At 40.0% G+C, this 26,507-nt stretch overlaps 1 protein-coding gene across 2 annotated transcripts in view; it reads right to left on the bottom strand.

Moving 5' to 3' along the window:
• Positions 1-1,078: 1,078 nt before the first annotated feature.
• Positions 1,079-26,507, bottom strand: part of LOC149021818 (MAP3K epsilon protein kinase 1-like) — a 99,816-nt gene continuing 74,387 nt past the window's right edge. For both annotated transcript variants that reach the window (XM_089149996.1, XM_089149995.1), the window contains 3 exons: positions 11,759-12,165; positions 3,901-4,015; positions 1,079-1,348 (listed from right to left, as the gene is read on the bottom strand). In XM_089149996.1, the coding sequence (XP_089006122.1) occupies positions 1,175-1,348; positions 3,901-4,015; positions 11,759-12,165 (696 nt within the window). In that variant the 3' untranslated portion in view covers positions 1,079-1,174. The remainder of the gene's footprint in view (positions 1,349-3,900; positions 4,016-11,758; positions 12,166-26,507) is intronic.

Consider the following 26,507-nt stretch of genomic DNA (forward strand, 5'->3'; position numbering starts at 1 on the left):
ATTTAGGAACCGTTTGAAACTTAAAAGAGGGTTCAAGTAAAAATCATCCTATTTTAGCTCAACATCTCGGACATTTCTATAAATAAATAAATTTAATATAAATAAATAAAAACTCTGATGTGGCATCTCAGCTAAAACCAAATGGTAATCATGGATTTAACTTAAACTTACCAATAGAAGACCCCAAGATGGGAAGGAAAAACACAGACCTCCCATCCAAAAAATGGACAAAAATATTTCCTCGAAGATTTTTTTTTCTTTTTTAGATTAAGAAAATTTCATTCGACTGAAGAACATAGAGCTGGGAAAGAGCAGGGGTCCCTCAACCACAGAGTGAAAAAAGCCAATTTGTATCACTGTCAATCGACAGTGTCCTCCAGGCTAAAGAATCTGCTATTACATTGGATTCCTCAGGAATATAAGAAAAAACCATGAACAAGGGTTTTTCTATGGTTCTAAAATTTTTAGTGTCATTGATAATCAACCAAAGTTGGATGAAGCGAAAAATCAAGAAATGGCCTACCAGTTTTAGATCCTATTAGCATACTTGGACTCTTTCTTTTGACATTAGAAGCAAGCTTTCTTAAGTCTCAAGGCAATATTTCCTTCGATATAAGATGCATGCTTTCTTTAACGGTTAAAGTTTAATCTCGTCTTCTTGTATTGAAACACCAAGAATCGGATAAATTATTGAAACCTAGAGTGTTTATCCCTCCATTTTGCAGGCTTCCCCCTTCCCCTCTTTTTCCAACTCCTCCCTAAGCAAACTTGCATTAGTAGTTTGACCTTTTTTGAGGGCCCTTATCCCCCTCTCTTTTTTATGGTAAAGACAGAAAAGAAAAGAAAAAAAAAAGAATTGCCAATCTAGGGTTGTACACATCCAGAGAATGCTCAACATAAAACTGAAGAGGAGAAATAGTTATATTTTATTCTTTTTCCTTTCCCTTTTGGATGATAAAAAGAATAGAAACTGAATCAAGACACTTTACAAGAGAAAAAATCTCGGGTTCAAAGAATCAAGAGACTATACACAAGAACAAAATTGAAGAGAAGAAGTGGTTTCATTTTCTTCTTTTCTCTTTCCTTCTTTGGGTGATAAAAGAAAAGAAAACCTACATTACATTGCTTCCTTGGGAAGCAATTTGAAGATACAAGAAAAGGGGGGCTCCTGAATTTACAAGACTGTGTTGATGTGAAGTGCCTTCAGTAATGCAGTGGCCATCTGTTTGACCAAAACTTGGCCTCCATAGCTCGGGCCACTACGCTCCTCAATTAGATTTTGAAGCTTTTGAGGCAGCTCGTTCTCCACAATCAGTTGTTTCGGCCTTGGATGATGCTCATAAACAGCCTGCTAGAGTGATTCCAATTAATAAGAAATATGCCAGATGGTAACTCATGAACCAACATGCTACACCTGATCACAAGCTTCTAAAACCATGAGTGGTGCAATGCATAGCCAAAAACTAAGAGCCTTGCGGAATTAGAAGATAATAGATTTGTTTTGTCAATTAAGCAAATAGCCAATAAGGGCAGACTTTCTAAAGAGTTATTGCAGAAAAATAATTATATGCGTCGTTAGGTTTGTGATGAAAATCACTTCATATTTTGCATTCAAATTTGAATTTGGTGGGTCCAACTTAGTGTTAAACATGGTTAGGTGTTTGGTATCATTAAGAAGGCCTTGGGAGAGGTAAATGGAGTAAGAAAAAGAGAGTTTCTAGTAAGTTCCAAAGTGAGTTTTGAGCAAAAACTGGATTGAACTCTTGGGTTGCGTTTGTTTGTTGGAATAAAGGTGGGGTGGGAAAATTCTTGAAAAAAGTGTAAATTTCTTACTTTTCCCTTAGATACCAAAATGGTAGATTGTTTGGTTGCTTGGGGTGGGAAAGTGAGAGACAAGTTTCCTTGATTCAAGGAAACTTGTCTGGTGATGTGGCAGCTCAACTTTCCCACCCCAAGCCATTTTAAAACCCCACATATTTTGTGGGACTTTGTGGGAAAGTTGGAAAAAGTAAAAAGTGGGACCCACCACTATCACTTTTCTACAAAACCCTTTCCTTTCTTTTCCTTCTCCCTCACCCCACTACACATGGGCCCACATGTTTTTTTTTTTCCCACCCCACCTTTGCAAACAAACGCAGCCACAAAAGGGGTCTTCTTCTTGTGGTTTTGCAAGAAAGGTGTTTTCTTCTCCAATGTAACTCCATTAAAGCTTGAGCTTGGATTGAAGTATTTTTTTCAAGAGCTTGAAGGTGGAAGAGCGTTTTCAAGGAGGTTTGAGAGGTGGTGTGACTGATTGATGTAACATTGTATTATTATCAAATCTTGTACTATTTTGAAGATTAAAATAGTGGATTCCCTCCCGGTGGATGTAGCTAGTCTCGAACATTTCGGGTTAGTGAACCACTTAAAATTCTTGTGTGTTGTTTGCATTTCTCTTTCATTATTGTGGTGGTTTGTTGTTACTTGCTTTATGATTGTCTTCAACTTATTTGCACAAGATCCTTGGTTTATTTTGTTCATTTGGGTGATTTGTTCAATTATCCGGATCCTTAGATTGGGTCTTGTCTTCTACATGCATCTTGAAAACATTAGGCCAGATAGAGTAGTTCAAAGCACCATTTCAAATGTGTCTAACAAAGAGTAGGCTAAAGGATAAAAAGTCAACCTCCGAACTGTGTTAGAGCAATTAAGGGAATTATGATGATTTACCCCTTCTATGCCCAAAATATAAAACTAACCTCCTAGATTTCCAAAGAAAGATTGCCACAGCCAATCTGCCAAATAAATCAGATATAACTCTCCCTGAAAACTGCTTTGTTTGCAGCAACACCAACATCAATCCAAATAGACAAAACTTGACCTTCCAAATATAATCCAGATAAGTGGTAGAGAATAACCATAATTCTAAGTTCAATTAAATTATGGATGAAATCTAATCATACATAACATATCTTAAATTGAATATGAATATCCCAAAGAAGAATTAACAACTGAAGCTTGAAATCCACTTGCAAGCCTGAATTCTTCTGTAAATTAAGAATACAGTAACTGCTGATGCAAGAAGGTTCAGCAACCACACCTTTTGGTTGTACCAAGGTTTATTCTGTCTTGTGTAGGACTGGAACACAAAATTCATCTCAAATCACCTCCTAACTAGGATATTTTGGTTATCTACCATTACGGACAACACATCTCTCTAATATGTCCAAAACTCCTTTGTTGTTTTCTGGAATAAACTTTTTCTTGGAAACTGAAGAAATTTTCTAGGATATTTTGTCAGCACAAAAAAATCCATCCCTAAGTAATGACAACTCTATCCAAGGTTTCAGATCTTAGTTGCAGCCAAGGTTAACCTGGCTCCAAGCCAACTTTTCTCATGTGAAGGTTATATATATATATATATATATATTATGTATATAGAACGAGAGAGAGAGAGAGAGAGAGAGAAATAAATATTTTTGACCTATTCCTTCTGTATTTTATTGATCCTGTTTGTTTTCCATCTTCCTAATTTTTCTTTTACTTATTATCTACATCTGTATTATTTCCCATCGGACTTTGTTTCATACATATTTTTTTACCTTGTTGCCCTCAAAAGTCAAAAGTGGAGAAAAACCTGAGATTCCTCAAATTTTATTTTGTTTTTAGAAAAAATGGAAGCAGAAGATTATAATCTATAAACCTGATGCAAGCAAAAGCAGGAATTTCAAACTATTGATTCTTGGCCTGTCGTGGCGACCACATTTTTGCATTCCTGTTTAACATCGTATTATTCAGAAAGGTTCTAAAGTGCCATAACAATTCATCAAGCCAGAGAAATGTATGCAATACTACCTAGATATGCAATCATTCTATCATACAGGTAAACAACATAATCATAGATAAAATCATGGACTTCACCTTTATCATCTTGAGCAGATTGAGGCGAGCAATAGCATCTTGGTGGTCAAGTCTGACAATCAGCAGTGGTGTCAAACCATTGACAGCCAATGTTGTATTTAGTCGTACTGATTTCCTGCATTCCAGAATCACATCGTACATTTAATACCTACTCAGCTACTCTAATCAAGCATAAGACCAGGAGAAAATCTACCCATTGAAGAAACAAGAAGAATGAATCTACATGTTATTTTGAGAAAGAATAAGGTGAGGAATGGGGGAGAGGAGAGGATGGAAGCCACGATCTTGTTGTGGAGTCTCATCAATCTTGTGAGAACTCCTCAAAGTAACTTTTCTATATATAGGCTAATTTACAAGTCTATTCTATATAGGAAAGCATAAACCTATTTCAATTGGTATAAAACTCTTAATTCCTACAACCCTTTCCTATCGAGAGTTAGCGCAAAGTACTAACTCTCGATGGATCAATCCCTTCCTAAATTGCCCTTTTCTAACAATAAAGCATAAATTACACTTGAAAGCCCCCTCAAGGAGATCAGAAGCTTAAGACTCAACAAAGATTCCTATATCAGATAACAGTGAGGAGAGGAATCACAGCAAATGCTCTAAAAAGAATCTGTTAACAGCCAATAGAACTTAATTCTTGTGCGGTCAATTGGGATAACCAAGCCCTTCTACTTACAATAAAATGTTAAGTTCTGCATGAGATTTGGATACAACTGGATATTGGACTGAATATTCTGCAATATTTGTTTCTATTCTGGTCTACTAAGTGCACACTTCATGGGTAATCACACACTTAGAAAGGATTTCGATGTTCTGATCCTATTCATCATAAGCAGTTTGTGAGTGCTGATGTCACCTTCTTCGAGGATACCCCATACTATTTGAGTCCATCTCATTCTTCCAACAATCCTGTCCTAGATGCTGCTGCTCCCATTCCATCTTTAGTTCCAATGATAGATATTGCCCCTTTACAGGTTTATCAGCGAAAGCACGTCACCGAATTGTATTGTGGATGGTACAGTTCCTCATAGTGACATTGGTGTTTCTCCTCCGTTGCATGATGATAGCGGTCCCACTATGGTTCCACCTTCACCCTCCCCGCCAGTGGATTCCTCTAGTGGAGACCCTCTTCTCACTTTAGATGACTTACCTATTGCCCTCAGGAAAGGTAAACGTACTTGTACACTACAATGAAATGTCATTCATCCTATTTCTAACTATGTGCCTGTCTCTAATTTACCTCTCTGTTTTGTCATTTTTCTGTTTATCTTTCTGTCAATCATATTTTGACCCATTACCTTGAGGCCTTTAAAATCCTTGGGTGAAGGCCACTATAGATGTGGAAATGGATGCTTTACAATCTTGTAATTCATGGTCTCCAATAGATTTACCCCTGAGACAGATTTGGTATGTTGTCATTGGTGTACATTGTCAAGTATCACTCTGATGGTATGGTTGAAAGGCTCAAGGCTTGTCTGGTAGCCAAAGACTATACTTAAACTTATGGTGTTGACTATTTTGAAACTTTCTCTCTTGTTGCTTGATTCAACTCTATTCGAGTTCTAATTTCTTTAACTGTAAATCATGACCAGCCTCTTCTTCATCCTGATATCAAAAATGCATTTTTGTATTTTTAATGGTGATCTCCACAAGGAAACTTTCTCTCTTGTTGCTTGATTCAACTCTATTCGAGTTCTAATTTCTTTAACTGTAAATCATGACCAGCCTCTTCTTCATCCTGATATCAAAAATGCATTTTTGTATTTTTAATGGTGATCTCCACAAGGAAGTTTATATAAAGCAATCTCCTAGGTATGTTGCACAGGGGGAGGATCGTACTTGTGTTTGCAAAGTTACATAAAGCAATTTATGGTCTCAAACAGTCTCCATAGTTTAGTTTGACAAACTCAGTAGTATTGTGTAGTCTAATGGGTTTGTTCAGTGTTATTTTGGTTCGACAACAGGGCAGCAGTATTGTTATTATAGCCAAGTATGTTGACGAAATAATTCTTTTAGGGAATGATGTTGATGCCATTAATGTAGTTAAAGCACAATTACAGAAACAGTTCTAGACTAAAGACTTGGGTTAGCTACAATACTTTTTTGGAATTGAGGTAATCCGCAGTAAAAATGGAATTAGCATGTCATAAAGAAAGTATGTTTTGGATCTTTCAACAGGGACTGGAATGCTTGCCTCCAGACCTACTGACATCCCTATGGACCCTCAGATAAAATTTGGACCAGATGATGGTGAATTGTTGGATGATGCCATCGTTACAAAAGTTTTGTTGGAAAACTTATCTATCTCACAGTTACATGGTCTGATGTCTCTTATTCTATAGGAGTGCTGAGCTAATTTATGCAGTCTCCAAAGAAAGCCCATTGGGGATGTAGCAATGAGAGTTCTTAGGTATCTCAAGAGTTATCCTAGTAAGGGACTTAATTTATTGTTCTAATTGGAGTATGGATTTGGTTGCCTTCTTTGATGCAGATTGGGCAGGTACTACAGCTGACCGTCGGTCTACTACAGATTATTGTATATTTCTTAGAGGGAACCTTGTGATTTGCAGAAGTAAAAAGTAATCCATTGTTGTCCAATCTAAGTAGAGTATAGAGCTATGGCTCACACGGCTGCAGAGTTGATGTAGCTTCATTCTTTACTGGAGGAGGTGGGGTTTCCAATTTCCTCTCCCATGAAAATGTTTTGCAATAATCAAGCTGCCACTTATATTGCTACTACTCCTGTTTTCCATGAAAGAACAAAACATATAAAGGTGGATTGCAATTTTGTCCATGATATTGTTAAGAAGAAAATTGTCATGACACCCTTTGTATTTTCTGCTGATCAGTTAGTTGACGTGTTCACTAAGGCCTTGTTTAGTCCTAGTTTTCGGTCCATCTATTCCAAGCTGGGCATGGGACATTTGCATGCTCAGCATGAGGAGTTTTGCGTGAGATTTAGATACAAGTACAACTACAGTTGGATTGGAGATCTGGATTTTCTGAAGTTTCCTTTTTCTTGCCTTCTATTTTTATGTGAACAGGACATTGGACTGAATATTCTGCAATATTTGTTTTTATTTTGGATAGAATATTCTGTCATATTCTGTAATATATGTTTCCTTTTATAGGACAGAATATCCTTTCCTAGTAGATTGTAATTGAAGACTGCAGCCTATAAATTTAGAGGCCTGCCATTTGGGGAAATCAATTCAGAATCATAGGGAGTTATGCTATTCCTGCTGGTTCTTCTTCTCCTCCTCCATTCTAGCATCTGGTTTTGATTATTAGAGTCTGATTTCTGAAATATAACATAATGAAAGAGTTACAATATTGCGATTATTGCCCCCCCTTGTAGTGAGTTCCATTAATGGATCGAATATGCGGAGTCGCTGCTACACCCTTGTAGGCTACTTAATACTTCCCTCTAATTGGTGCATGGATATCAACATGCGCAACTTGGATACTTCCTTCACCTAAACGAGAACTTAATTTAGCGGCTCTTTCCAAAAGGCGTGAATGCAAATAAAAAACCAAAAATATGATGGAATAATTTCCCACTCAATTCTTTAATGAAGGCATCAGCCAAATGGTCACTTGACTTCACAAAAGTCGTACAAACCTATCCACTTCCTAGCTTCCCTGTGATGGAATGTCCATCAATCTCCAATGCTGGAACATGCTGCACTGGATTATGGGCTATGCTGCTCAGGCTATGTTATCACCAGACAATATCATTAGGAAATGGACAAAGACCACGAAGGTCTTGAAATAATCTTTAAAGCCAGAGTACCTTACATAACCCTTATGCCATAGCTTGGAAGTCTACTTCAGCACAAGACCTTGCCACAACTTTTTGGTTCTTACTGCACCAGCTGACAAGGCCTCCTCCCAATATACAATAACCTGAAGTATGATGCCGGATTAAGCCCACCTTATGACCCTAGTCAGCACTGATATTTTTTATTTTTGGTAGAAAGTCAGCATTGGAATAGACTTCTTTCAAGGAGGATTATGCTGAGGCAAAACTATCCTTTCATGAGAGTCGATTTCAAGTAATGAAGGATGCAAAGAACAGTCATATGAGCTGAATGTGGAATAAGCAAAAATCCAAAAACTGACTGACCAAGCTTACTGCAAATGCAGTGTCCGAACTAGTATTTGGGACTGCGAGATGGATCAAGTTTCCCACTGAACTCTGACAACGGCCCTTATTGACTGGTTCACATCTTTGTCCTTCAGTCAAGTAGTAGCCTCAATAGGTGTTTCACAGAGATGGCAGACCAGTAAACAAACCTCAGATAGCATATCTAGGACAAACTTCTGTTGAGAGATAATGGTGCTACTTCAAGAATGAGCAACTTCAATCCCAAGAAAATAATTCGATTTCCCCAAATCTTTTATTTCAAAATCACAGAAATAACTTCTTCAGACAAGATCCCTTAAAAATCATTCCTGTCAACTCAATATCATTCACATAGACTATAATGATAGGGACCTTGTCACTAGACCACTTGATGAAGAAGTTATCCAACTAAAATCATGGCCTTGTGAAATCTTCCAAACCAAGCAAAGGGAGGATCTTTCAAGTTTCAACCCATATAGTGAAAGTTTAATTTGTAGACTTCTCCATGAGTTTTATTAGATGAAAGACCTGGAGGAATCTCCATATGGACTTGCTCTAGCTGTCCATGAAGAAAGGCATTCTTGCAATCGTTTTGCTACAAATTCTACCCTAAGTTTATAATAAATGATGGTCAAACTCACAAAACATTCAGTTTTGAAATAGGAGCACAGGTTTGCTAGTAGTCCATCCCATCGATTGTGTAAAGCCCTTGACTAAAAGTTGTGGTTTGTATCTCCCACACATGAGATATGATACATTGAGTACATGTTCTAGTGTATTTAGGAACAGAGATAGGCAATTCAAGAGGAGAATTTGGTTCAGAGGATGAGTGGATGATAATGGGATAGGTAAAGGCGTTTGGTGGTAATGGTTTCAAATTGTTACTTGGAGGCTTAAGTGAAGAAAAGAAGATATGAACAATCAAGTCTATTATGGATTTTCTCAACCTATCATCTAAACTGGCAATTTTATAATGTCAGATTGGGATCTATAGACACTACTCTGATCATGGTAGGAGATCTCGTTACCATGAAAAACCGAGATCTCGACCATCTCGGCGAGATCTCGGTCAAGATATACCATTTTTTGGGCGTCAACTCGGTAGCCCATCTCGGTGGGTTTTAGGTTCCTAGTTGGGCTAAAACTTGGTATTTAGCCTATTTAAGGCCTTTTTGAACACATTAGTGGCCTTGGATTTGTGAGAAAACAGCCCTAAGTATGATTTCTAAGTCTACCCATAGTGTGAAACCGAAATGCTGTAGGATTAGAGAATGCAAGGTTATATAACATGTAATATAAAACCATTAAGGCATATAAATGAAAATCAAGTGTATCAAATACATCAAATAACTTAAATATCATCAAGATAACATTCATATGAGTATTACAATCTTGACTTTGGAGAATAGAATGATAAAAGTATACAACCGTTAGAAGTTCTATATAAGTCACTACCTGTTAGAAGTTCTATATAAGTCATTACCACATAAGTTCATAAGACAAGTAGAGGATGATTGAGCTTCCTTTGATGTTGTAGATGTGCTAAGAGTAGCTGCAAGTGAAACTTTGGCTGAAATCCGCAAAAATTGGGCAAAAATTGAGAGTTCCAGCGAGATATGGCGAGATCTCAAGCGAGATATCCCATTTCGCAGATATCATCCTTGATCTCGACTCGGTTTATGAAAAAACCGAGATATCTCGCGAGATCTCCCACCATGGCTCTGATACCATGTAAAAGAGGTTGACTTTAAGAACAAAAACAGCAGAACGGAAAGAAGAGGTGGTGGAGAAAGAGGAGGGAATGGAAAGTTACGCTAGATACAGCTCTCCTCCTTAGTAGTATAATGTATAGCTGACAGTTTCCAGATTAGAAATATCTTCAAATATCTTTCTAGATTAGAACGATCTTAAAATATCTTCTAATTTGATTACAATTTACAAGTAGAAAGAAACAAATATTGCAATCCTAAATTAGACTTGCTTGGTATCCAAGCAACAAGACAATAAAGGAAACCAGCTCAAAACATAAAGAGACTAATATAGGGAACAGTGAGCATGTGCATGACCCGTGTGCACCCCCATGGTACACAAAGGTCGCCCCTTACAATACTTATTCGCTGACAATACACTTGAGCATCATTCCCAACTTTGTTTTTTGGATGAAGAAATATTATATTAAAGAGAACGGAACAAACAAGAACTGTGTTTAGGAAGAAGACCGGAAAGAAAAGTTAAGGCCCTAGGAGACAAAAATAAGCCTGTTCCTTGGGGTACCATCAATTAGGGGATGGGGAGTAGCTACAAGTATAGTAGAAACATCAAAATAGATGGCATTCCATATCATGTCTTTCGGGCGAGATTTGGAAGTCCATCTCCGAAGATTACGCTCCCACCAAAGATGATGGACAGCGGCACAAAACACGAGCTTACCAACTCGATCGCAAATAGGAGAGCCTGGGAAGTTTCTCAAGATCCAAGATCACTCACTAGCAAAGCCAAAAGATCGTCTCGAATGGGGCCAAATATAGGAAAGGGCTTTTTCCCAGATAGATTTGGAAAAAGGGCAAGAAAAGAAAAGGTGATCAAGGTCCTCCGAACCATACTAACAAAGGATACAGCTTGGGTTAATAGGGATATGGCGGCCAATAAGGAAGGATTGGGTGGGGAGGGCCCTCCAAAGGGTAAGGGAATGCCAGGGGATGTGCCTTTTAAACCAAACTAGGGGAGGCCAGGGGGGAATAGGGTTACGGGTACAGAGAAGGTTCCAGGCTGAGTTGCCTTGGCAAACTTCCACATTCAGACAGCAGCGTTCAACAGAAGGTAACCTCATGCCACAGTAGGTGCATGACGTTGAGAAGAAAAGACATTACCAAGGAGTAATAGGAGATCCAGCAATCCAGATCATGAGGTTGAAGCCTAAGGTGTTTAACAGCAGTACCTGTAAGATGTCCATTGAAACCTCAACCAGAATCATAAGTAGATCGGTTCCATTTAACATGACAGTAGTTGCTGCAGAAGGAATGAATCACCACAATCAGGTGCAGACAAAGCTGTAGTAACATTAGACAGGTGAGACGATAAGAAATTAGCCTAAGGTGTTTTACGAATTCTCACTATTTTGACCATCAGAATGTGTATAAATTGGATCGAATCTACCTTTGATAGTGGTGAGTGTTTTCTTTGAAAATTAAAAAATTAGCCAATTGAAGGCTTTAGTTTTTTCTCAGAATTAGGTTAAAAAACCTCTCTTGAGAAAAAGAGAGAGAGAGAGGTTACGACAAGATAGTGGAAGGCGGAGAAGAAGAAAGAGAGGAAAACTTGTGGAGTGCTACTTAGCTCAAAAGTTGTAGCCCAGATGCCATGTTGAAAAATGCTAGAACTTCATGCTTGAGTGGTTAATTGAGAACACAAAAACCCAATTGCTGATTTGTATTAACTATGAGGGGGAAAAGCCCTACTGCCCTTGCAGGATATATAACTCAGCAGAATCCATAATTACACACAGAGTTGTCCTAGTTACATCCATAGACCGGATGTTTGATTTCAGTACCTGCATTAGTGCTTAATCTATAGAAAAAAGAAGTTAACATTGCAGTTGACAAATATATGCGGATATATCCAGAAGAATAAGATATGACATGTGTCACATAGATAAATAGGATAAAGAAAACGAACTAAATAAATGGAGAAAACAAAAGTAAGCGATAGAGATGGAAGCAAAAATACGTGATTATTTTCAAGAAGGGCTCCAATATGTGAACAAAATGTTGTCCTGGACAGTGTTGGAAGAATTTTACTAATTTATGAACTGCTTCTTTTCTCAGTAAAGATTGCTCCACTTTTCTACTGTCACTGTCATATCCCAAGCAGACTGCTAGAGAATCAAGTGCTGTCACTGACCACGACTTATGATCCAGTAGACTCAAATACACATCTAACCCTCCATGGACTCTTAATTGTTCTCTTGAATGATGAGATGCATATGCGAGATCGCACAAGAGAGGCAATGCAAATTGTTTCAAGGGTGAATCTGATGTGATGAAGTGCATTAAGTGTGGAATAATTCCATTTTCAGCAGCCTGCTCCTGTCTCTTCTTGTTTAACTTGCAGAGATTGAATAAGGCATTGAGAACCTTCAAAAATAAAATCAGTTGAAAAAAGTAAATTGAAATTGGGACATGCAGAAAATTGAACCACAGTTGATACATCAATGAAGATGTAGATAATAGATGATGATATCTTAAAGTTTTACAAAATGAATACTTCAGAAACTGGAATATAAGTAAGGTTTTGAGCAAACATAAACAAACCAAAATGGTCTAAATTCTTACACTATTTAAGGTGAAAATTGCAATTCATATTCTTCATGCAGTTATCTTTTCAGAATTAAAATCATTCTAACACGGAACTGTTGTAGATTTAAAAGATTCAAAAGATAGGAACACTCACTAGTTTAAAAAGTCATATCACAACAGAGGATGTCTTATAACCCAACATTTGAAAACCTTAGACTGTTAAAAAAAATTTAGTTTACACCTTGGGTATTTCAAAATTTTACCTCATAGTTTTACACATCAGGAGCATTTTTGAATTCTACACAACATGGGCTAATTTTTGTTTTCATTTTACACCCTAGAGGAAAATCCATAAGTTCATAAATATTTTCCTTAATACCATTGGAGGTATACTAATGGTTCGCCGGCGGGCTTCTTTCCCTCTAGTGTTGGCATTCGGCAAGGTTGCCCTCTCTCTTCCTTCCTTTTCCCTGGCTTTGGAGGTCCTATCCCGTCTCCTTCAAGCCAAGACTGATCAACTCCTAATCTCCCCCATTCCTAAGTGTAAAGCCATCAATCTCACCCATCTCGCCTTTGCTGATGATCTTATGATTTTCTTTAGAGAGCACCTCAACTCCATCTCCTCCATCACTTCTACCCTTTCTTTCTTTGAGTCTATCTCTGGCCTTAGGGTCAATCTAGACAAATCTACTCTTTTCCTCTCTGGAGTTTCTGAGCCTCTTCGCTCCAATCTCCTAAATCTTTCGGGGTTCAAGCCTGGATCCTTCCCTGTGACCTATCTCGGGCTCCCTCTCATTCCGGGTAGGCTCTCTCGCCATCATTGTTCCCCTATGTTAGATCACATCCATAAGTGTCTCCAGCTTTGGAAAAGCCGTTTCCTCTCCTTCGCAGGTAGGGTAGAACTCATTCGATCAGTACTCCAATCTTCATACCTGTATTGGTGTGGCATCTTCCCGATACCTAAAGCAATCTCGTCTGCCATGGAATCTCTCTTCTGTGCTTTCCTCTGGAAAGGTCAGGATTCTTCTCGATTCCTGCGCCCCATAAGTTGGTCCAATGTTTGTCAGCCCAAATCTGAGGGGGGTCTTGGAATTCGTCGAATCCAAGAAGTTAATTCCACTGCTTTACTCAAGCTCATCTGGAAAATTGTCACCAAAAATGACTCTATCTGGGTCAAATGGGTCCACTCTTACCTTCTCAAATCTAACTCCTTTTGGACTGTCTCCATCCCTCCTAATCCCTCTTGGACTTGGAGGAAGCTTCTCCTTCTTCGGCCCCGCGCTCTAACTGTTATTACCACCCACATCTCTTCTGGTTCCTTTACTTCTTTCTGGCAGGATCCGTGGCATCCGATGGGCATTCTCCTCTCGCTCTTTCCTCCCCGCACTGTATATGAGTCTCGAATCCCCAAATCTACCCTTCTCGCAGAATTCATCTCTAATGGCACTTGGGTCCCTTCCCCGCATCAAAGCCTCACACTTGTCTGGAATTCTCTCCCCCCTATTTACCCTCATCTTCATGATACTATAATTTGGACCCCCTCCATCACCAAAACATTCACCATGTCCTCTGCTTGGAACCTAGTTCGCTCCCCCACCCCTTCCCCTCCATGGCCCATCCTGGTTTGGTTTAAAGACCATATTCCTTGTCACTCTCTCACCCTTTGGAGAGCCCTAAACCTAGCCCTGCCAACCCAATCTTTCCTTATTTCACCGCACATCCCTGTCAACCCAAAATGTATCCTTTGCTGGAATGGTACTGAGGACATCGAGCATCTATTTTTTACTTGCCCTTTATCTAGTGCCCTTTGGAGGAAAGCCCTTAGTTACATTTGGCCCCGCTCCCGTCGCTCCTTTGGGTTTGCCCGTGACTGGTCTTGGATTTTGAGCAAGTTCCCTGGCTCCTCTATCTGTGATCGGATTGGTAAGCTGGTGTTTGGTGCTACTGTTCATCATCTCTGGTGGGAACGTAATCTCAGGCGCTGGAATTCCAAATCCCGCTCCATTGACGCTATATGGAATGCTATATATTTCGATGTTTCTTTTAGGATCTCCTCTCTCTCCCTCCCCTCGGTAGTTGACTCCCCAAGGAACAGGCTCATTGTTGTTACCTGGGGTCTTAACTCCCAATTCTCCCCCTCTTCTTGATGTGAGCTCTTGGCTCCCTTGTATTTGTTTCTTGTTCCTTGGTTCCTTTAATAGATTAATTATTCATCCAAAAAAAATAATAATAAAGGATTTTGTACAAATAGGATATTATAAAAATAAGTAGTATTTTAGCCCATTTATTTAAATTTGGAATAGTGGATTTAAAAAACAAATGAGCATCTAGCCTAGTAGTTGCAACAATAATTCTTAGATTTTTTTTTTGGGGAAGACAATAATTCTTAGATTCAAGTGTCATAAGCATTAAAAGGAGATTCAAGTGTCATAAGCATTAAAAGGAGAGCTTTGTTTCATGTTTATTGTTGCATCTACAATAGAGAGAGAGAGAGAGAGAGAGAGAGAGAGAGAGAGAGAGAGAGAGAGAGAGAGGTATAAATAAAATTAGGAGAAATAAATAAAACAAAAAAAAATAAAAAGAGAAAAAGGAGCAGAATAGAATCTTGGAAGTGAGAGCGGATTGATTGATTTTGACCATAATTGGAGGAGGGTTGAACCATTGATTCAAATTTGAGTTTGTGAATTCTATTTTAGGATAGGAGAGTTCATTGATTCAAATTTGGGTTTGTGAATTCTATTTTAGGATAGGAGAGTTCATCACTTTCAATATTAATTTGTCTCTTTAGTTTACCTCATGAAAATTGGGCATCATCTGATTCCTAGGATGAGAAGTATACATGCATAATTAATGTTTCTTTTTCATCGAATAAGGAAGGGTTGTTTCTCTTTTTCACATGGGACAGTAAAAGAGATGGTTTAAACATGCATTATCACATGCAAATGACCACAAAGATGGTAATGATTATTCTTGATCAATCCACAAATTTTTTTTCCTTCTTGAAAAGTAAGCTTTGAATTAGAGGGGAAAAAAGTAAACAGAAGTCAACCCCCTAGAATCCACAGAAAGGAGCGCATTCCCCCTAACCAGTATCCCAAATAGGGAACTAAATCCAGTTACACCCTGTAAAACAGTTGTAAATCGGCATCCTTCTGGATCAAGTCTAAGAGCTCCCTAGGCATCTCCTCAGGCGTCCACAGACTCCACACTAGTTCTTCATTCACCTCTACAGCTACCACAAAATCAGCTGGTTGATTCTTCTCTCTCCATACGTGTCTTAGCTCTTAACTCACTTTCACGTAAGCGACATGCCATATTGGTAATTTTTCATTTAATTCCTCGCATTTTTCACAGTCACTTGATCTTACCATTTATGATGTCAATAACCAACTGAGAATCTGAACTAATAGAAACAGACAGAAGTCCCCACTTGAGACAGTAAGCCAGCCCTATATGAATATCCTTTAACTCCATAGCTAGAAATTGCCTCCCCTTTTCCTGCATAAGCAAGTTGTGGTCCTCCATTTGCATCTGTGATAACTTCTCCACGAGAAGATGCTGAGCCTTCAAGAGCTCCATCCCAGTGTAATGCCACCATATGTGAGGGTGGTTTGATCCAAAGCAAGCTCTAGGGATTCTATTTCACCAAGCAATGTGTATGCTCAATTTCTCTGCCACAAACACAGGTCTAGCATTCCTTTCTCTTATAATGTTGAAAACTCTAAATCTGACCTGTACATATTTGGCAATGGAATTAACTAGCTGGACCTTCATTCTTACCTTATCTTTGACGATTGAAGTTTCCGAGTCCAGAGATGTTGAATGGTAGCACAAGAGCCAACTTCTCAATTACTTCAACCTTTTCATTCCCATGGTAGGTAGCTAGCGCACCAAGCTGCCTCCTGCACCTGAGTTATGATTCTTCTTTCATTTGTTAGCGTTCTGAAGATGGAACCCCACACTGATTTATTACTGAACAAGCATTGGGGGAAAAAGATGAGTCCTGCTTGTCATTCCTGCCTAACAAAAAACACATCTTTCTGTCCCTGGATGTTCCTGCTAGCTAAAGTGTCCCCAGTTGAAGAATATCTCCAAGGTATCTCCAAGCAGTTAAGGATTGTCTAGGATATTATCAAGGAACCACATAGCTGCTCATTACTCCATCCTCCGATACTTCTGCCTAATGATTTCCCATGCTGATTAAGAATTAAAAACACCCCAGGTATTCGCTTCCCACATAACCAGATCTCTTTGGTTCCTTCTAATTCTGACCGCATTTGGAAGATCTCTACAAACTGCAAATAGAAAAGGAGATCGACCCATTTACTGCTTGCAGTCACCATTTTGAAAGAATCAATCCACTGTCGCTAATTGTTATGAATCTGCATCCAGTCTGATGGTGTTTCCATAGCTTTTCATGAGAACCCCTTTAGGGAACCAGTTGTCCAATGACTCCAATCACATTTTAGTGTCCTTCTATCACCAATCAAATGTTCAATTAGTGGTTCAGCCTTGTCCCTATATTTCAGCACTTCATTCCAAATGGCTAAGCAACTATAGGGCTGGTTGACAGTTCAGATTGAGTCCTGCTTCAGATATCTACTATACATCCAATGGACCTAAACACTCTCTTTTAGAAGCAATCTACCAAATTTTGCTTCATGCTACCTTGCTATATTCCTTTCCTTCATGTGGCGAATCCCTAACCCTCCTTCCTTCTTATGCCTGCCTGCACGCTGCATCCCAAACAATAAGTGCATCTTCCTTTCAAGTGAAGAACCAGTTCATAAGAAGTTAGAAAAAAAATGGATTCTAGTTCACAGATCTCATTACCAGGCAAGCCAAAAATATCTGACCAATAGATGTAACTTCCCTGTAACATAGAGGAGAGCAACTGCAATCATCCAGCATATGACAAGAATATAGCTTTTTCTATCCTTCTAGCCTGCTTTTCACCCTTTCTAGGATTGAGGAACAGTCAACAATAGAAAGTTACCTGAACAGTCAACTCCTCTATCGAGCCAGACCTTCTTGAAACCCCATCTCCCCTCACCTCCCCCCTGTGTGAGAATTCCCTATTCACTCCCTTGTCCCCATTTGCCATCTCCCCTTCCCCAATAGCTACATTAATGCTCCCACCCTCTTAGTTCCTAATGTCTGACTCTTTTATTTGGAATATCATGGGCCTTAACTCCCTTGCAAAACAAGCCGAGGTTAGAAATACAATTGTTGAAGTATATACACTTGGGCTATTTACTGTTCACGACACTATTCACGTGAACAGTAAAAAAATCTGTTTTACTGTTCACGATACTGTTCACGTGAACAGTAAAATCTGTGTTACTGTTCACGTGGACAGTATAATGCTAGTGATGCTACCGTACTTTCTATTTCTAATGTAGGAGTCTTGCTACATAAGTTTGGGAGGTTTTTAGAAAGCATAGTTTCTATTTTGGTATTAGCTTCTATTTTCAAAACTTTCTATTTTAGGAGCTAGGAAGTTACTAAAGCTGTAATTTTTTGTTTCCTTTTTCTAGAGGACAATTAGTTGTCTCTCAATTTGTATTAGATTCATTAGAAGCTATAAATAAAAGGGCTCTGTGATTCTAGACACTTAAGCAAGAATCACGAGCCTCTTCTACTAGTTCTTCATCTCTCTTCTCTTCTTCTTCTTCTTCTCTCTTTTCTTTGTTCAAGTTCAGCTGCTGTTTTGATTATTTAATGCTTGTTTTCTAACATTACACCCTCTCTTGAGTCTAGCTCTAGGCAAACAATTCAATCAAGAAATCTCCTCTTATCTTCATTGTACCAGTTCACCCTCAGATAAGACTAAACTAGGTACCAAATAATACCAAGAACTCAAGATCTAAGCAATATTGACCTTCTTAGACATTTCACCTTTATAAGCACATTAATTCACTTCTTTCTTTAATGCTCACAGTTCTAGTCCGTGCAATGTCTTGCCTCATAAGCTTTCTAGATGGCTTATGTAACGAGTGTTGGGTCAGCCGCTTTCAAGCCAGATGGCCTTAAGGGACTAGGTGTAGAATACCCCTCGAACTTACTTACTCAAGCCAACTAGGTTACAGGCCAAGACTAGACCAAAGACACCCCAACTGTTTGGCGCAAGGCACGATGTTGGTGACACTGAGACCCGGTTACTAAGAAGGAGGTCTAAACTTTAAACTTCAGCAGATTCTTTTTTTTTCTTCTTCTTCTTCACATTATACTTCAATTCACTTCACATTTAAATAGTCTAAAATTGGTCTCAACTTGTCACCATAAGCACAAGGCAATACAAGATAACTAGATGGTCAAACCTTTTGGACTACCTAGAGTTCCTATTTTCTGATTCCACCTCAGTCTCAAAATGTAAAACCCATTACTATTCTCTCAAGAGGGTGTTCATTACATCAGATGGGATTTCTAAAACACTTAAACTCTCATTTTGTATCTAAGCAAGGAATTAAAACATTTATCTTACCAAAGCCAGAAAAAAATTGGGCCCTTTTTATCTTTGTGACAATGCTCTACCAACTATCAACAAGTCTTACTCGAGTTGACACCCCCCACACTTAAATTATGCAATGACCTCAGTGCATGCAAATAGAGGAAAGAGTGTACCCGATGTTTGAAATCATGATAGAGCACGCAACAGTAAAACCTAACAACAAACAAAGAAAAGAGAAGAAAAAGAACAAGAAATAACATCTAAACAAATGGGTTGCCTCCCATGAAGCGCTAAGTTTAGAGTCTTCAGCCAGACTCAGTGAGATGCAGCCAATGGAGGTGGAAGCTCAAATCTAAATGTGAATGGTGACTGCTCCAAAGAAGTGGAAGAGTCCAACAATGTGTTGACTTCCTCAATATTTAGGTTAGATTTCCCAAATGGCAAGTAATGTTGTAGGGGATCATCAATAAGCATGTTTGGAATATAATCAACCACTACCTCATCAATAAAGTTAATTGCAAAGCACTCTTCACCCCTATTTGGGCTTAATGATGCATTGAAGATGTTGACTCTAAGTTTCTTATTGCCAAATGATATGTCCATGACACCCAATCTACAATCGATGCAAGCATTCGCAGTGGCTAAAAAGGGCCGTCCAAGAATGATTGGTGGTAGCTTATTGGTAGTTGTATTGTCCATATCTAGGATAAAAAAATCAACAGGAAAATATAGATCCTCAACCTTTACCAAAACGTTTTCAAGTAGCCCACGGGGTCGTTTGATTGAGCGGTTTGCCAATTGTAGAATCACATCAGTGGATTTCAAATCTCCTAGACCAAACCTATCATAAACTGAACCGGGTAAAATATTCACACTGGCTCTCAAATCAAGCAATGCTTTACTTATGGATAAATCTCCAATGACACATAAAATTAAAGGTGTACCTGGATCTTTAAGTTTAGGGGGTAGTTGATTGGAAATTACCGAGCTGACTTGTTCAGTTAGGTGCACAATTTTAGGTGTTTGAGTCTTCAACTTACGCTTTTGGGTACACAAATCTTTTAGAAACTTAGCATAAGCTGGGACTTGCTTGATAGCATCTAATAGTGGGAGATTGATACGAACTTGTTGGAATAAATCAATCATCTCTTGCATCTTAGCATTCTTTCTAGAATCTGGAATTGAGGACTCAAGAGCTTCAGGGAAGGGGGCTTTGGGAGTGTAAGATTTAGGAGTAGGACCCTCTACAATAGGAATGTGCAACCCCTTACAAGGAAATTGATGGGGAATACTCACAGGTGGTGTTTCTTTACTAGGCTTGTGTGCATCATCGCCAGTCTCATGGGTCAAATCAACCTCCTCTCGACTCTCAAGATCAATGGGCAATGGCTTGGGAGTAGGCAAAGGTGCATAATATTCCTTCCCACTACGTGTCACAATAGAGACTACTTGGACTTGTTCTTTCCTAGACCCAATTTGATGATTAGGGTTACCTATTGGTTGCCTTTTAACCAATGGTATCTTATTCTATATATACTCAAGATGTGCTAATGGACATTATTTGTGAAGATCTTTGTCCTCAACTTATGGCATTCTACAACAATATCATTACCTATCTTTACCTGTATTGTCCTTTACCAAACTACTTGGTCCGTAGTAACCCATACTACCTTACCTACTTGGTCCGCAGTAACCTATACTGTCTTTGGATTCCTCTTGATTTATTGAAGTATATACACTTAGATTTTTTACTGTTCACGTGAATAGTGTCGTGAACAGTAAATAGCCTAAGTGTATATACTTCAACAACAATCAAGACAGCCAAAGTTTCTCTCTGTGCCATTCTCGAGACCCAGGTACATATTGAGAGCTCCCATTGGATTGCCCAGTCTATTGCCCCCTCTTGGTCCTTCCTTTTGAACTATTCTCCCTCTTCCAACGGGCACTTCTGGATTCTTTGGGACCCTACTAGATTTTCAGATTTCTTTCCTTAAATCCTCCCCCCAATTCATGCACCTCAGTATTCAAACCAATCTCCCCCCCCCCCTCTTTCACCTCACTATCATCTATGGGTTCAATCATGCCATTGATTGCATTTCCCTTTGGGAGGATATCCGATCCATTTTCTCCTCCTGCTCTAATCTTCCCTGGGGCTTAGATGGGACTTCAACATTATCCGGTATTCCTATGAGCGTGTTGGAAGTTCCATGCCAGACTTGGCCGCGATTGGTGACTTCAACGCTTGCATTGATGACTCCGGTATCTCCGACCTTCGTTGGTTTGGGCTTCCCCTCACTTGGCATAACCGTTGAGCAGATCCTTCCAAGATTGCCTCTAAGCTTGACCGCTTACTCGCGAATGCTTTTTGGATCTCCTCTTTTCCTTCTTCCCATGCTTCTTTCTCCCACTCCAGCCTTTCTGATCATTCTCCCTGCTTCGTCCATCTGTCCTTCGACCAAAACCTTTCAAATTCTTTGACATGTGGACTTTGAATCTTTCTTTCATTCCCATAGTCTTAGAAGCTTGGTCTAAGCTATCTATTGTCACTTTCTTCCTCTTGTTGCTTTTGCCCGCAAGCTCCGCAACACTAAGGAAGCTCTTCGCTCTTGGAATTCTACCACCTTTAGCAATATCTCTTCTAGGGTCTCCTCTTGCCACTCCAATCTGTAGCATATCCAATCCCTCCTCCAAATTAACCCCTCCAACCCCTCCCTTGCTGATGATGAAAAAGCTCTATCCTCTGAGCTTCATTCCCTGCTCTCCTTGGAAGAGAGTTTTCTTCGTCAGAAAGCTAGAATCAAAATGCCTTGACCTTGGAGACTCCAATTCTGCCTATTTTCATCGATCTCTTAAAGCTCGGAACAACTTCCACTCCATCCCTTCCCTCATCATTATCAATGGCACTCTAAGTTCGGACCCCCTAGCATCAAGGCTGAAATCGTCTCTTTCTTTTCTAACCTCCTTTCCCCCCTTCCTTCCCTCCTCACACCTCCCTCCTTCCTAACCTCATTAATAAGTTCATTGACCCATATATTCTCTCCTCTCTCAGTGCTATCCCTTTATCGGAAGAGATCCTTCTTGTCATCCGCTCCCACAAGCCTAACAAGGCCCCAGGCCTTGATGGCTTCAAGATGAGTTTCTTCCTTGCCTCCTGGGACCTCATTGAGAATGATTTCATCTAGGCCATCTGGAGCTTCTTCTTTAACCCCTCTCAGCTTTCTTCCATCAACTAAACTTTCCTATGCTCATTCCCAAGAAGCAAGGAGCCACCTCTTGCTCCGACTTTCGCCCCATTTCCCTCTGTAACCCCTTTACAAATTCATTTATAAGGTCCTAGTGAATAGGCTTAAAAGGTTACGCCTTCCCTTGTGAGCCGGAACCAATCCGCTTTTATCCAGGGCCGTAGTATAGCTGATAACATCCTTCTTTGTGCGGAAATTGTCCTCTGCTTTGATAGATCTGCTCTCTCCTCGGCCGTTCTCCTTAAGGTTGACCTCCACAAAGCCTTTGACTCCATTCGCTAGGACTTTATGAGTGAGGTCCTCTCCTCCATCGGTTTTCCCCCTCCTTTCATTCACTAGATTGAGACTTGTATCTCCACTCCTCGATTCTTCATCATCGCCAACGGATCCCTTGCGGGTTTCTTCCCCTCTCAGGTTGGTATTTGCCAAGGTTGCCCCCTCTCCCCCTATCTCTTCTTCCTAGCCTTGGAAGTTCTCTCCCGTATCCTCCAGTCTAAAACTAATCATCTTCTCATCTCCCCCCATTTCCAAGTGCAAATCCCTCAATCTTACCCATATCACCTTTGCTAATGATCTCATGACATTCTCTAAAGCTGATCACCTCTCCATCTCCTCCATTCTCTCCTCTCTCACAATTCGAATCCCTCTCTGGCCTTCAGGTCAACCTTGACAAATCCACCCTCTTTTTTGTGGGGATCCCTGATCAGCTTCGTGCTTCCCTTCTCCAGCTCTCAGCTTTAAGCCTGGCTCCTTCCTAGTTATCTATCTTGGCCTCCCTCTCATCCTCGGTAGGCTCACCTGCCACCACTGTCTCCCTATGCTTGATCATATTCGTAATAAGCTTCAGCCCTGGAAGGGCAAGCTTCTATCCTTTGCTAGCAAAGTGGTCCTCATCCGCTCCGTTCTGCAATCTTCCTATCTCTATTGGTGCGGGATCTTTTCTATTCCCAAATCTACCATCCATGCTATGGAATCCTTGTTTTGTGCCTTCCTTTGGAAAGGGCAGGAAATTTTGCGTTTCCTGCATCCAACTAGTTGGTTGACCATTTGCTGCCCTACTTTTGAAGGAGGCTTAGGAATCCGTCGGATCATAAATGTTAACCTAGCTTGTCTCTCAAGCTCATCTAGAAAATTGCCTCAAAACATGATTCCATCTGGGTTAAATGGGTTTATTCTCATCATCTCCGGTTTGATTCCCTCTGGACTTCCCCCATGCCCTCCAACCCCTTATGGGTTTGTAGGAAAATTCTCTTGTTGCACCCCCACGGCATCTCGACAATTTCCACCACTATCTCCTTCGGCTCTTCCACTTCCTTTTGGCTTGACCAATGGCATCCGATGGGCATTCTCTTTAACCACTTTAGCCCCAATGCTGTCTACAACTCCCGCATTCCCCAAATCCACCCCCTTGTCCGCTTTCATCACAAACGGATCCTGGAATCCTGCCCCTCTCCCCATTCTCACACAAGTTTGGGAAACTCTCCCCTCTCTCATGCTCCACTAGTGACATTCCCATTTGGCTTCCCTCCCCCCACCAAAACCTTCGCTACATCCTCGGCCTAGAATATCCTCGAGTCCACAACCCTAAACCCCCTAGCCCCCTTTGGTTTGGTTCAAAGGCTTCATTCCTCATCATTCCTTTACCCTTTGGAGGGCCCTTAACCATGCCCTCCCTAACCAATTCTTCCTTATTAGCCGCCACATCCCTACAAACCCCAATTGCATCCTCTGTTGAAATGGTTTAGAGGACCTAGAGCACCTATTCTTTTCTTGCCTTTCTCCAGATCTATCTGGAGAAAAGCCTTAGCTTCCATTTGGCCCCGTTCGAGGCGTTCTTTCGGATTTACCCGTGATTGGTCTTGGATTCTGAGAATCTTTTCAGGAACTTCTATTTGTGGTCAAATCAGTAAGCTAGTCTATTGTGCATCCATTCATCACCTTTGGTGGGAACCTTCGGAGATGGACTTCCAAATCCCGCTCTATAGATAGGATTTGGAATGCCATCTATTTTGATGTTTCATCTAGATTGTTAGCTATTCCCCATCCCCCGGTTGATGATACCCCAAGGAATAGGCTTATTGTTGTCTCTTAGGGTCTTAGTTCTTCGTTTTGGTCTCCTTCTTAAAGGCCTTGTTCCTTGTTTCTCTTGTCTCTTTTAATATAATTATTTATTCATCATAAAAAAAAAAAAGGTACCCCAAGATAACGAATAGGTAACTTGGTTTCAGAAAAAAACTTGTTAACTCCAGAAGTTGTAGTCTACTAGTTTTGGCAAGGCCCTATAAAATAATAGAGGATTTTGCCCTGTTGAGATGCAGCGCAGAAAAGGATGCTAACTCATTCAGAGCCCCCACACAAGCCACAATCAAAGTCTGATGTGCCTTCATGAAGATCAAAATATCATTGGCAAAGATGGACTCAGTTTTTTTAAGAGATGGAGAAATTGATGCAGCACAACCACAAGTTACTGTTCATGCTACACTGCTACAGTAATGTGAACAGTACCTAGAAGAGAATTTCTCATATTTGGTAGGCCCCAAGTCCAGCTTGCAAGAGATAAAATAGGAACTGTTTTTGTGAGAGTTTTAGAGTTCAGGATTTTGTTATTTATTTATTGGAATAGTATGTAATCAGATTTTTAATTTGAGTAGGATATCTAGGATCAGTTTTAGTTAGTTTTAAATTCCTAAGAGTCCTAGAACGATCTTTTTTTCTTTTTCTTTTTTGTTAGTTTTAAATTACCAAGAGTCCTACTATAGTTGTTTTCTATTGAAGAATGTCTATTTTATTATTTAAACACTTGCAATCGGCTTATTGAGCATGGAATAGAAAACAATGACTAGAAGCTTTAGCTTTGTGCTTTTGTAGCCCCCCTCTTTATCTCTCCTCTTCTCTTCTTCCCCTTCTTCAATTCTAATTCTTCTCAGATTTCTCCGTCTTCCTCCTTTCTTCTTTATCCTTCTTTCTTCTCTATTCTGTACCCCATTACAAAGTCATACTTAGAATTAGATTGCAAGTTAGAATCCAAGTTGGGTTCCTTATTAATCCAAGTGAGTTTTATTGTGAGGCTATACATAGCCTTCACTCTCTGTAATTTACAAGTTGAATTGATTAATAAAATATTGATTGAGAGTTTGGAGGCAAGAGAGTTGAGGGTTTCCTCTGGGGAAGCCTGCAGCAGCTTCATGAGTGTAATTCCAGCAGTTTTCTTCAAGCTCCAGCGGTACTTCTTTAACACCAGCAGCTCCTTCTCATCTCCAATTAAGTGAAGAAACCCCCCCTTCCCAGTCCCTTTCCTCATCTCCCCCAGCACTTGCAAGCTCCCCCGCTCCCCTTCTTCCATGTGGTAGCACCAGACCCTACCCACTGTAATTCTCTATTCCCCAGCCCCCTTAACCTCCCTTCTTTTCCCTATAGTATTGCACCAACCCCTAGGCCTCAATCCTACTGCTAGTTTCCTAAATAAACCATATTTCCCTAGGTCTGAAAAATTCCTGCAGTCCATCTTCTTACTTGAAGATTCTGCAATTCATCTTTAGCCTCTAGACCCAGAATCTAGTTCAGCCTAAACCCCACTTAGGATTATTGTCCCCTAGACCTACTCTACTTCCCCCTCCAATTCCTAAACCTAGTTGACACAAAGAGACCTACTTCAAGTAGGAAACCTCATTTTGAATCCTAAACTTATAGATGTAACCTGAAATACAAGCAGCAGTCCTATTCCTAACCTAACCAAACCCTAGAATTCATTAAAACTCTAAAATCCAGATCTGAAACCATAATTACTGCAAGGTTTCAAGCTCTTAAACTCCAAGTCTTTCAACTCTGAGCCTGGATCAATCCTTCTAGAGCTTTGTTTTTTTTTTTTTTTTTGGATGAATAATAATTAAATTACTGAAAAAACAAGGAATACAAACAAAGGGATAAGGGGGGAAGGGGCACCTCAGTCAAGTGGGGGGAAGGAAAGATGCTGAGAGGTTCCAAGAACTAACAATCACTCTATTTCTTGGAGAGTCAGCAACAAGGGGGTGGGGAAGAGACCGGAGTCTCAAAGAAACATCAAAATAGATGGCATTCCAAATTATATCTCTGGATCTAGATTTGGAGGTCCATCTTCTCAGATTATGCTCCCACCAAAGATGGTGTATAGTGGCGGCAAAGACAAGTTTGCCCACAAGGTCACAGATAGTGGTACCGGCATAGCTTCGCAGGATCCAATTCCAATCTCGAGCAAATCGTAGAGAACGTCGCGATCTAGGCCAAATGGAAGATGTGGCAAGGGACCAAACAGAGCGGGAAATTGGGCAACAGAAAAAAAGATGGTTTATATCCTCTGAACTATTCCAACAACTGGCGCAGTTTGGGTTGGCGGGGATGTGGCGGCTAATGAGAAATGCTTGGGTTGGGAGGGCATGGTTAAGGGCTCTCCAAAGAGTGAGGGCATGGCGAGGGATATGGTTTTTGAACCAAACAATGGGGGGCTAGGG

This window comes from Hakea prostrata, chromosome 3 (genome assembly GCF_041222555.1).
Source record: "Hakea prostrata isolate BN-2017 chromosome 3, UWA_Hpros_2, whole genome shotgun sequence".
Taxonomy (NCBI): Eukaryota; Viridiplantae; Streptophyta; class Magnoliopsida; order Proteales; family Proteaceae; genus Hakea; species Hakea prostrata.